Genomic DNA, 12952 nt, shown 5'->3' on the forward strand with positions numbered 1-12952 from the left:
ATCTTTTGGTACCTAAGATGAAAAATATTCATACTGAATGGTTCTTCACTGTTTTGCAAAATGACATGTTGCTGTTGTGATATTAAAGTATCCTAGACATTCTTTTATGTATGTTCTTCTTTTGAAAAAATTAGTCAAGTGTAACTACATACATTAGTACATGATGATCAGTAATAAAACATTCCAATATGTACAAATCAGTATGTGGAGAAGAAATTAGGGGATGTAAGATGCTGTTTTCCAAAGTACCGCAGCACAGTGGATCCTTTGGGTATTATTGAAAGGAAATTTATGATTATGGTAGCTGCTAATGAGCCTCAAACAGTCAACTTTTCCCCCATTTATTTTTTTAATACTTTTATTGATTTTTTACAGAGAGGAAGGGAGAAAGATAGAGAGTTAGAAAGATCAATGAGAGAGAAACATCGATCAGCTGCCTCCTGCACACTCCCTACTGGGTATATGCCCGCAACCAAGGTACATGCCCTTGACTGGAATTGAACCTGGGACCCTTGAGTCTGCAGGCTGACGCTCTCTACACTGAGCCAAACCAGTCAGGGCTCCCCCATTTATTTTTAACCTTGAAATCAGATAAAAATTTGTTTTGGGTCTAGTGTTCACATGTATTTTCTGAAAAGGAAAAAAAAGAATAAGTGATTCATTTGTGGTGCCTTATAAACAGAGATGTACCAAATACATAAAGATTACACTGCATATAGTCATTTTAGGCTATATATGCATATATATTCATATACATACACATATATATATATATATATATACATATATATATGCACACATACACATATATGTATGTAAAACAAGGCTCTGTTTCTTACTATGTAGCTTTAAATCACATAGTAGGTTTTACTCTTCAATTCCTCCACATGCATAGCTTCTGTCTTTGGTTGTCTTATAATTGTGACTGATATGCATGGCATTTTTGTATGCTAACAATATTGTAAGACCTTTCAAGAGCATAGATTAATAACCAGAATCTGTGTTTAGGCAGATTGAAATAATGAGAGGTAAGTCAATCAATGGTAATTATTACCATAACATGAAGGATACAAATGAGAAGTATCTCAAAACAAATAGCAAGTCTGTGGGGTTCAACTCTACCTTTGATAATAAGTGTGACCAGAGGCAAGGGAGCTAGCTTATCTTCCCAGTTGAGGATATTATAGGGTATAAGTCATAATAAAACAAGAATGTTTAATGATTAAAAGGATCATTAAAACGGAAGTCTAGCCATGTATAATTTTCCCCCTAAAGCCAAGCAATTTTCTTGGCATTCATTACTTAATTACTTTAAATGAGTAGAACAAGGGAAAAGTTTTTTTTTTTTCAATGCTTTTTCAATTATATAGTATTTCCTTAATATGTATTACTGGATTTCCTTACCATGTATTTCTAGTATTGTGTTTATACTAGAGGCTCAGTGCACAAATTTGTGCATGGGTGGGGTCCGACCAGCTCAGCCCCAATCTGGAGGAGGAGATCAGCCCCAATCTGGAGGAGGAGATGGTGGGAGGTTGGCCAGTGGGCCGGCCCTGATTGGGGCTGGATCAGGGTCAGGCTGGCTTCAGGGAGGAGCCTTGGGCGATTGGCTGGTGGGCCCCACCCCCAATTGGGATGTGGGGCTTATTAGGGGTGGGGCCAGCTTTGGGGAGGGGCTGTGGGTGGTGGGCCAGCTAGTCCCACCCCCAAATGGGGCCAGGGTAGGGGCCATGGGAGGTTGGATGGTCAGTCCCACCCCCAATTGGTGTGGGGGGGAGATCAGGGGCCAGTGGTGGTTCGCCAGCCCTGCCCCTGATCAGGGTGGTAGGGGTCCATCCACGGTGGGGCTGGCTGGGGGGAGGAGCTGCAGGAGGTTGGTCAGCAGGACCTGCCCTCTATTGGGGTAGGGAGGGTGATCAGGGGCAGCGCCAGCTTGGGGGAGGGGCCATGGGGGTTTGGCCAGTGCCCCATCCCCAATTAGGGAGGGAGAGGCCAATCGGGCAGGGCCGGCCTGGGGGAGGGGCCACGGGAGGTTGGCCTGCCGGACACACCCCTCCTCCATCAGCGGGTTCGCTGGCCACAGTGGGCATCATAGTGACCTGTCGTTCTGGTCATTATAGCATTCTGGTCACTGGCTTTTTATATATATATATAGATTTTTCTAATTTTTAGTATTTTTAATCATACTTTTCTCATTTAGTTTAATTTGATTAGTCTTATATTTAATTCTGAGGTGGTAAGCAAGATGATGATAAAAGGGATCAGTTCACGGTTACCCAGATACATTTATTTCTAAAATCATGTGTTTGGTATTATGCATTTAAGATGACCTAAGATAGATTTATTTTAATGATAAATGTCCATCCAATAAAATCTCATCATGAGCAAATCAGCCATTGTAAATTATGTATTTCTCCCTGAAAAGGAAAAAAATGATAGACATTTCATGGCAGCAGTTTTATTATATCTGCCTTGGGTGCAGTGAGAGCTATATTAATAGAATAGGCAACTTTTTCTTCAAATGTACAGTAGTATTACCAGTTTAATGTGTCAGGTTTTTCCAACCTTCACTAGGGTATATTTTTATTAACTACTCCCTTTGAGAAATTGACCTTAGCCAAACTGAAAGGATGACCTCATTGTTGATTTCAAAAACACTGAGTGCCAACTGTGTGCACATCTCTGAGAAAATGGTCCCTGCAAGACACAAGGAGTTTAATTTTTGTTATGTAGACACAACAGAGGACAAAAAAAAAAAAATGAAGTAATCCAGATTTAAAGAAATAGAGAAAAATATTGATTCTGTCCAAGCTCACTCCTAATAAAATTGCTTTGCATTTTTTATCTGGAAAAACTGGCCCTTTAGACAGATTTTAAACCAACCCAATTTATGATCTATCTTGAATGCCTAAAGAAAAGATTGGAGTAGTATGACCAGCCATTCTCTGCTTTTGCTACTGTCTTCAATTTTTTCTTTGAGTATGATTTTTATTTTTGAATTAGGCTTCATAGAAATTTATGATACCTAGTGAGAAATTCATATTTATTATATTGTTAAGAACATTATTCAAGATACAATTATTGTTCTTTGCTTCTCTTCTACTATCTGATGTTTGGAATTTAAGCATTCTACTGCTCATTAGAAAGAACCCACACCAGAAATTGGCTGGGGTACACAGTGAAAATCAAATCAATCTCTCTCTACTTTTTATAAGCTGCATTAAAAGAACTAAGGAGGTTCAGAATATTGTAAAAAGTGAAGTTGTAGAAACAATTGTGGATTTTATTTATCATACTCTGTTATCTTTTAGTATGACTAAACTAAGATTCATACTTATGTTGTTGGTGTAGTTGTCTAGTAGTATGGCTTTTAAGCTAAACCGATATGGAGGTTTTGGTTTGGTTTAGTTTTTTTATTATTATAATATCAGAATTTGTAAACTATGAACTTTTATATGATGGGATTGTGATTTATTACTTTCCAGAAATATAATAACCTGTTTCACCATACAAATTGCTATCAATCCACAAATGGGTGTCGAGCGCCTACTCTGAGCAAGGCATTCTCAATAGAAAGAGATATACATGACATGCTCAAAGATCTCAGACTTCTTTCCTGTTCATTGCATTGTCAAATATAGCATGAAATCCTGGCTTGCAATCTGTGCAATTACTTTCCTTTACCTCACATAACAGAAGAGCACAGCTTTAATATGATGAGTATTAAATGAAATACCATCAGTGACATGTGGTAGGAACACTTGTATTTTGAACTGTACAATATGTCCTAGCTCCTCTTTGGTAGCACTCTAATTTTAAGGGAAAGATACATTGTAGGCTCACTGAGAAATGTTTAGTTGTGCCTTAATATTTCTCATCCATATGACCCCATCTACTAGAGCAGAACCTATATGCAGCAAGATAAGAGATTTAAAAAAATGTTCTTACCCATGGTATGACTTCTTTATATATTCTTATTCACAGAAATGATAGCAGACTGATTTATCATCTTCCCCAAGACAAAAATCATCAACATTGGTCTAGGTTTCTTGAGAGAAAGGTGCATAGACTATTTTCAAAAGATGTGTGTGGCAAGGACTACACTTTAAAATTGTACTGTTTTATTTTTATTCAGGGTGTAGGAGGGAGTAGACAGCTGGTAGGGGGAGGACACCCACTGGTTTTCTCCAGTGAGTGGTGTGTGATTGTGAGGAGAGCATGGGTGTAACTTTCACGCAGTCAAACCTTAAAATGGAGAAATGAAGGCCTCATTGGCATCAGCTGGCTGCTCACTTACAACTATTTTGCAAAAAGTAATTAATTAATTAAAAATAAGTAAACCTATCAAATTCATTATTTTTATTCCTATAAGCTTTGCTCCTAGAGATTAAAAGCTAGGACCCCTCTAAAACCTATCTTGGAAAATGTTTGTTCTTTAAGAAATACTGCTTTGGGAACACAGGAGTAAAAATGCATTTTTTTCAAAGCCTGGATTTATTTTTGGGTTGTTGCAATGGAAATAATACAGATAATTTAGATGAGGGAATTGGACTCTTGTCTTTTCTAAGATTCTAGGAATTTGTCCCCAAGTGGTAGATTGTAAATGCCTCTGAATTTCAGCAGTTGTCTAAGGAGCAGATTAAAATGTTAGTCTGTTGAGGATAAAGCTATTTAATGTATAGACCAATTCCTGTAATGTAATCACTCCAAAAGATTTAAGATTCCCCACCTTCAACACTATACAAACTATGGAATTATCTTCCATTTTTACAGGGTGTTTGAATATATGTAGTTATAGTCCCAGTTATGTGACTGCAACCATGAGTCAAGTATCCTAAAGAGTAGAAGAGGCCCTATATATTTGTATGTGTATAAATATATACAGTATCTGTATTTTCTTACCAAGCACACATCTCTTTTTGCTGAACCAGATAGTGCTTTTGGAAACTTTGAAACCTCTGGAATTCAGAATATAACATAGTTTTTACATTTTTTTACATTTCAGCTCTGTTTAACCTCATCCCCGTGGGACTTCGAGTGGTGGCTATTCAAGGAGTTCAAACAAAGCTGTATTTGGCAATGAACAGCGAGGGATACCTGTACACTTCGGTAAGCCTTTCACTTACCCGTGCTTTGATTATTACAGTTTTTATCTGATATGAAATAAAATATGCTGCATATGTGTTACAGCAGATTTCTGTGATGCAAGAAAGAGTGTTCTTGGTGGAAATATCTCATTTGAAAGGAGAACTTAACTTCCAGTGAAAATTACATTTATTACTAATTAATCATTTGAAGCTAACATTTTTGGTGTAATATCAAAGATCCACTGAACATTTTTGCATACAATGGCATTGGTTTATTATTTTATGTAGCTATCCTGCTTTGCAACCTGGGGGAAAGCCATTTCTATAGCTCAGTTCAACATATATTTATCCATGTTTATTTCTCAAGAAGCTGATGAGACTTCTTCCTCAGGTCAGGTCTAGGACATAAAAAACAGTTCTAGATGTGCTTTTGTTTCTTATCTTTAGTCCAATTACTTCATGTTTTCTGTATCTACTTTAAATACTATTATTTCATCAAGCATAGTTCAACCTCTTTGTACAAAAAAATTTGTGCTTACCTTTTTCTTGCAAATTTTTAATGAACACAGTAAAAAATGGAATTTTTTCCAAGAAATTTATAAACATTGTAGACAACAATTCAGTACTGGCAACATGGGGCCAAATTAAGATTTAAGGTTGTTTTTTTTTAAAGTATTTAAGTATAGACAGAAATGGTACAATACCAGGTTTAGGATTTCATTCTTATCAGTAGATCTAGTTACAAATTATAGGAGGCCACTTAATATATGAATATTTTAAATCTTTGTTTTGAATTTCATATATTTTAAGAAAAGGGTAGTATGTTAAAAATGGAGAAAACTCCTTGTAAAATTTTGACTAGATAGCCTTGAAGGAGGCTATTACCAGGAGTTTAGAAATCTATTTCTCCAAATGCAAAAGTGGTTTCCTTTAACTACTCTTGCTCTCTCATGTGTCCACAATTTATTTCAAAGCCAGGTATATAGAGACTGTGAGATGGGAAAGAAAAGTTGGAGAAGAGCAAGACCACAAATGGCCCATTCATTAAGTAAACTGGGTAGTCCATTTTATATTACTATGATAAAAGATTAATTATCGCATAATCCTCAAAGCCTGGTCACTATCAACATTCCTATCAGGCCATTCTAACTATATTGTTTAGTAAATGCAGGGATTTTATTCTTTCTACAAATGAAAGATATTTTGATTTATTGCAAAGTTCATGAAATCTGTCACTTTATTAATACATTGCTATTAATATAAACAATAGGAAAGGGATTTGCTTTTCAGATTTGTGCATCAAGGTAAGATAATTTAATAATGAAGGATTTTAATTAACCTCATTCAGATCAATAGACTACCTCAACAGGACCAGATGCAAAGGTAGGTTTTTAATAAAATAAATGACTGTTTTCTGAAATTCGTATTTCGGCATGGGAAGGAAATGGAATATACTGGACATACTTTTGAGAAGATAAATACCAGATGGCATAGGAAATAATTTCCAGGAAATAATTTTTACTAAGTTGTGGTCACCATTATAGTGCCATGAAGAGAAAGGTTGACATTTTAAAATCTTGCAACAATACAGTTTTTTAAAATGGAAATAATATTTAAGTTAGAATGAAAAAAATGTAATTTAAATTAGGTAGTATGTCAGGTTTCCCCATTCAAGAAAATTAGGGTATTCAGTATTACCTTGAGAGAACTATGTTAAAAATGTATAATCTACCTTTCTCTCACTGACCTTTTTTCACTTAGCATAACAAGTAATGTGATTTCACTCATATGTTGAATTTAATGAACAAACTGAAGTACCAAGCAAAATAGAGACAGACTCATAGATAGAAAGCAGGCAGACAGCTCTGGGTTGGGGAGTGGGGGTGGGGTTGAGCAATAAAGAAAAAAAAAGAGAGATAACTCATGGACATGGACAACACTGTGGGGAGGAGAGGATTGGAGGAGGGGTTGTGGAAGGTGGAAGAGGACATAGAGGGGCTAAATGGTGATGGAAAAAATAAAATAAATAAAAAATGTATAGCCTACCATTCAAATTGACCATTATTCCAACAAACTGGTAAATGTCAGTATGAGTTCATTTCTAAGGCTTCTCAGGGGAATCAACATTGTAGATTGATGGGATTCCTTTCCATGTTGGGCAGGCCAATAGAGAGCATATGTGGGATGCTGTGAATTTTCTATTAAGAAAAAGGAATCTTAAGTAAGCAATTGCTATTAAGGAAAGTGAACTATGTTTTTGTAAAGGAAGAAAGATGTATGATTGATAATACTGGAGTTTACATAGGGGAAAATTATCCAAATTAGTCTGCTCCAGGAAAGAATCAGTCTTCTTTTTAGCATACATTTTTCAGTTCTTTTCACACCTCCTATTGATCTTGATTATTTGGACTCCCTTCACCATGTTGATCACTATCCTCAATGGGTGCTCCATTTTTTTATATTATTTGAAATGTGGTGCCCATACTCTCTTAGGATATAGTCTGTTTTAATGACTTCAGCGACTTGTGTCCCTGTGACCAAAAAGCTAAATGAATGTCATGGTTCATTTGGAAGAGGAAGGATCATTATTCCCTTACATAAAACCACAGTATCTGCTATTGAAATGTATGCAGTTTTGTTAGCTGCCACTTGGCAAAGAGAAAACAGAATTGGATGATGACCTAAGGAGGAAACAAAGTAAGAAAATGAAGTAGGAGCTACTGATGTGGACAAGTTAAAAAAAATGTTAGAAAGTTTTTGAAAAATAATCTTGGTGAGGGATGATAAAAGTCTACTTAAAGCATTTGCAGTAGCAAAAGCTTAATGAAGATGGATTCAGAAGATATTTTAGAGGTAGAATCATCATCAGAATTTAGTGACTTATTGGATTTGGAGGGAAAACAGGACTACCATGGATGGTTGAATATGTATGGTTGCCACTCACCACACATGTGGAAATAAAATATCTTCAGGGAAAGTTTTTTATAATTTGCACAATAATAGGTTGCTAGGGGCCCTGAGGGAGAGGGAGAATTTCACCTTTGGCAATTGGGTTGATGGTGAAGTTATAAATCAAGATGATGACCAAAGGAAAAAGGACAGAAATTGGGAAAGAAGATACCTGAGTACAACCCATAGCTAGAGAAAGAGATGTGAAGTAGAGATAAAAAGTGGGAGTTATCACATGTAGGTTGTGGCTGGTGCCATGAGAAAAGTTCAGAGAATATGGACCATAAGAAGAAAAGAGAATTTATAATATTAGCAAATAACAGCATGGAAGTGGCAAGCAGCAGCAAAACTAATTGTGGTAGATAGCATGATATTGCAAAAGCTAAACAGAGTTTTCAAAACAGTCAGCAATGCCAACTGCTTTAGAGAAAACAAGTAAAATGAGAACTAAGACTATACCATATGAAGGTCTTCAGTGATCTTGACAAGAGCACTTTCAGTGGAGACAGAAGCCAGATTAGTGGCTTGTGGAGTGAATGGGAAGAGAGAAGATAGAGGCAGTGTGTGTAGAATTTCTAGGGCAAGGGGAGTTATGGGTGAGTGTGTAGAGGAAGACACAGGATTGTGAAAGGCTTTGGTGGTTCTTTGCTTAAGACACTTGAATATATTTTTAGTGGAAGGGAAAGAACCAGTAGAGAGGGAGAAATTAAAGACATAGGAAATGGGATTCTTTATGGAGTGGGGTTCCAAAGGAGTCCAGAAGAGTGATGGAATTGAGTACAAGTGAAAGGATTAGATTCACTTTGAAAAGAAGGCTTACTGCTAAAACAGGAGGCAAAGATATAAGGACGGATGTAGATGTAGGTGTAGTAAGTCTGCAGGTGATGGATGAAGAAGTTGAAGGATTTCCAGCCAAATTATCTGTATTTTCCCGTTGAAATAGAATGAGAGGCCATCTGCTGAAAATCAGAAACATAGGGTGGCATAGGTGAATGTTTGGAATACTTGTTTTGAGAAAAACAAGAAGAAATAGTCTAGTAAACTATGGCCCATGGGCCAAATCGGGCCTATTGTTTATTTTGTAAATAAAGTTTTATCGGAACACAGTCACCCCATTAATTTACATATTGTATATGGCTGCTTTTGCACTGTAACAGCAGAGTTTAATAGTTGTAACAGAGACTCTGTGGCCCACAAGCCTAGGTTATTTACTATCCTGCCCTTTTCCAAAAAGTGTTTGTTGATCCCTAATGAAACAATGGTTCTCAACCATAGTTACCTATTAGAATCACCTGGGGACCTTTAAAAAGAATTCCAGTGTACTACACCCAAACCAGTTCTATCAGAATATCTGAGGGTTGGGTCTGTGCATGAATATTTCCTGAAGCTACTCAGCTGATGCTAATATGTAGCCTGGGTTAGGAACTACTGGTCTAGGGCTAAGAAAAATGATTGCTGAATAGCATTCAAGCATTCAGAACCCTTGCAATGAAATCATAAGCCATGAATTTATAGGTACTTTATCCTTTATTAGAAATTTCTGATGCAGTTCTTATTTTTCTGCTCTTGTAAAAAAAATTGCCTTTACATTCTGAAGGACTATTTTTTGAAATGTAAGAAAATGTTGATCCATGGAAGAGCTTTCTTATTTTATTCCATTTTTTTCTACTCTTTTCATTTATGCTTCTATACCCTTAATATCTTTTAAATTTTTAAATTCAATTTTACATTTTTACCACATCTTCCCCCCTTTTGTTCATTAAATGAAGAAATAATACCTTCATGTTGTTATTGCTACAGAGATAGCAATTTACTCCCCATGGTTAATCTTAGGTTATTGCACTCCACCTTTCCCCTCCTATTTTTCCTTGTTTCCATGGGGGACAGACTTGATGTAGGCTCAAGTGGCAGTAAGAAACCATCTGTGGCACAGAGAATCATAATTAGCCATTATTTCATAACACATTTACTTTTGTCCATGATATAACTAAGTCTTTCTGGAACTAAAAGGATATTACTATTCATTGTGCATAGAGAACTTTGTTTCTACCTTTTGGTTTTCTTTACCAATAATAATGAGTTGTACACATGCTTTTGAGAGTTCCTCAAAGTTTAATAGTATACATATTTACTAGTATAATGCTATTTATAATACATATTTCAAAATTGCTTTAAATAAATAAACATTAACTATAGAAAATTGAGTCTTAAATGTGAAAATATTATTAATGTCCTAGGATCTATTGTAATAGAGTAATAATAATAATAATAGATATTAGAAATCCTAATGTATAAAAACCCAGGGTCTTAACATCCAAAACGACCAAAGGCTCAACTGACAAGAAGCAGTGCTGGGTTGCCGTGGTGACCCAGCACTGACTGCCCACTGCTGCAGGTGCCACGACCCAGCACTGACAGCCAAGTGGGCTGTGGATCAGGCCCGAAGAGAGGCCCGGGGAGAGGGAAGCAGGGTCTGATCCATAGCCTCTGTGGCAGCTGTTGATCAGCCCTTGCCTCTCTCTTTCTCTCGGGCCTCCGATGGGGCTCCTGATCAGCCCCACCTCTCTGATCAGGCCCAGGCCCGTTGTCAAGCCTAGAGATGCTGACTGGCATAGAAACTGATCAATCAGAACCAAATCTGGGTGAAGTGTGAGGAGCCAATGGATGCCTAGGAGGCGGAGCTCTTGACACTGACTGGCATAGAAACTGACCAATCAGAACCTAATCTGGGTGAACTGCGAACGCAGAACCTAAGGTGGGGGCTGAGAAGGGGTTTTAAGGGCAACAGCTGTTTGGTGTAAGGTGTATGGTTCAGTTTTTTAACAAGTGGTTTGGCAGTGTAGTGCATATGGCTGGCTATCAGTCCAGATACAGGGATTATGTATTTTTGTCTGCCAAGAGCATCTCCTCCAGATGAAAAAGGCTCCCCCCCCACATTTAAGCAATCCTATCCTATATAATCTATCTATACTACTAAAATGATAATATGCTAATTAGACTGGGTTGCCCAGCCATCTTCCAGACGTCCAACTTCCTTCTGGACAAAATCATGGTGGTGGGGGCCAAGGCAGTGGCCATTAGGGGTGATCAGGCTGGCAAGGGAGGGCAGTTGGGGGCAACCAGGCCAGCAGGGGAGGGCAGTTGGGGGCAAGATCAGGTCAGCAGGGGAGGGCAGTTGAGGGCGAGACCAGGCTGGCAGACGGGGGGCAGTTAGGGGCAATCAGGCCGGCAGGCAGAGGCAGTTAGGGGTGATCAGTCAGGCAGGCAGAGAATTTAGGGGCGATCAGGCAGGCAGGCAGGCAGGCAGCCAGATGCAGTTAGGGGCAATCAGGCAGGCAGGCAGGTGAGCAGTTAGGAGCCAGTGGACATCCTCCAAGAGGTTCCCGATTGGAGAGGGTGCAGGCTGGGCTGAGGGAAACCCACCCCCATGCACGACTTTTGTGCACTGGGCCACTAATAAGATAATAAAAATTCAAAGTTAAACCCGACACATTTTTTTCTTGATTTTGAAATGTTCCACAATGCAGTAGTATTTTTATCTGCCTAATTACTTACCTTTCATCTACACTCGTTTTCTATTTTCAGAGTCCACAGTGTTACTTGGGTTGTTGTTGGGGTTGGTGTGGCTAAATTGTGTGAACAAGTAGAAATTCTTTGACAAGTAAACCTTTTCTATTCTAGAAAGGACTTAATAGGAGTGATTTTACTGCCTTGTTTTATGGTCCTGAGACCATGACAGCAAACTAGATGCAAGAACAGAAAGCAGGTCTCTCTAAGAGTCAGCTTGTTGCCATGGAAATGAGACAGTTTGTGTTACAGGGACCCAGTAAGACTTATAAACTGAACAAAGAAACGTGGTTTCCTTCTTTACTGGGTTATTACCACATACCTTAACTTACCAGGTTTCTTCTCTCATCAAATGTTAATTTTGATGATCCAATCAAGATATTGTCTGATTTTCCAATATGCACATCTTGCTTTTTTCTCTTTTGCAACTAGTAAACAATCCATTGAGAAACACTTTGAATAAATATCCTGCTCCTAAGAGCCCCATTTTTAAACATATTTCCTGGAATCCCAACCTATTTTAAAAAGTAAAATAATTTGTCAATAAATTGAGAAATGACCAATAGCTAAATTGAGGAAGTGAAAAGTTAACATGTTTTTTTTTACCACAGTGAAAAAGAATCATAAAAAGAGTATCCAGCAGCAAAGAATTTTCTGGATTCAGAATTCTAGTCATTGTGCTTAAATACCATTATTTAATGGAAGGTTAGTTTATATTGTCTAGGTCCGTGGTCGGCAAACTGCGGCTCGCGAGCCACATGCAGCACTTTGGCCCCTTGAGTGTGGCTCTTCCAAAAAATACCATGGCCTGGGCAAGTCTATTTTGAAGAAGTGGCATTAGAAGAAGTTTAAGTTTAAAAAATTTGGCTCTCAAAAGAAATTTCAATTGTTGTACTGCTGATATTTGGCTCTGTTGACTAATGAGTTTGCCGACCACTGGTCTAGGTGAATTAAATTTTGGTTCTGATTTATGTTTTCATTTCATACTGAGGGTGGAAGATTGGTTTATTTTAAGATGCCTCAGATGTTCAGTACATTTAGCTATCAATTGCAAGCTTACTTTTGCAAAATTGTTTAGTCTGATTTTAGTATGTGACAACTTAAGACCTAATTTTCAGTGATAAGACTTCACAGCTATAGCTATATTCTAATATAGAAAGGATGTTAAAGTTTAGATGAACTCATCAATCAATTCAGAGTGACGAATGTATTCCTAGCAAACATTTGTAGCATTCAAAATGTTATGTCAGATCTGTATATCAGCAAGTTCATATAATTTAACTTCTAGGGTTTTTATAATAGAGGCTTATGTAGTTAATAGAATTAAATGGAGGGTGCTGGTTTAAATA

The 12952-nt window shown here is 37.5% G+C and overlaps 1 protein-coding gene across 2 annotated transcripts in view; it reads left to right on the forward strand.

Moving 5' to 3' along the window:
* Positions 1–12952, forward strand: part of FGF13 (fibroblast growth factor 13) — a 665129-nt gene that overhangs the window by 562597 nt on the left and 89580 nt on the right. For both annotated transcript variants that reach the window (XM_054727791.1, XM_008159154.3), the window contains one exon: positions 5006–5109. In XM_054727791.1, coding sequence (XP_054583766.1) covers positions 5006–5109 — 104 coding nt within the window. The remainder of the gene's footprint in view (positions 1–5005; positions 5110–12952) is intronic.

The sequence above is a fragment of the Eptesicus fuscus genome, chromosome 1 (assembly GCF_027574615.1).
Source record: "Eptesicus fuscus isolate TK198812 chromosome 1, DD_ASM_mEF_20220401, whole genome shotgun sequence".
NCBI classification, from domain to species: Eukaryota; Metazoa; Chordata; class Mammalia; order Chiroptera; family Vespertilionidae; genus Eptesicus; species Eptesicus fuscus.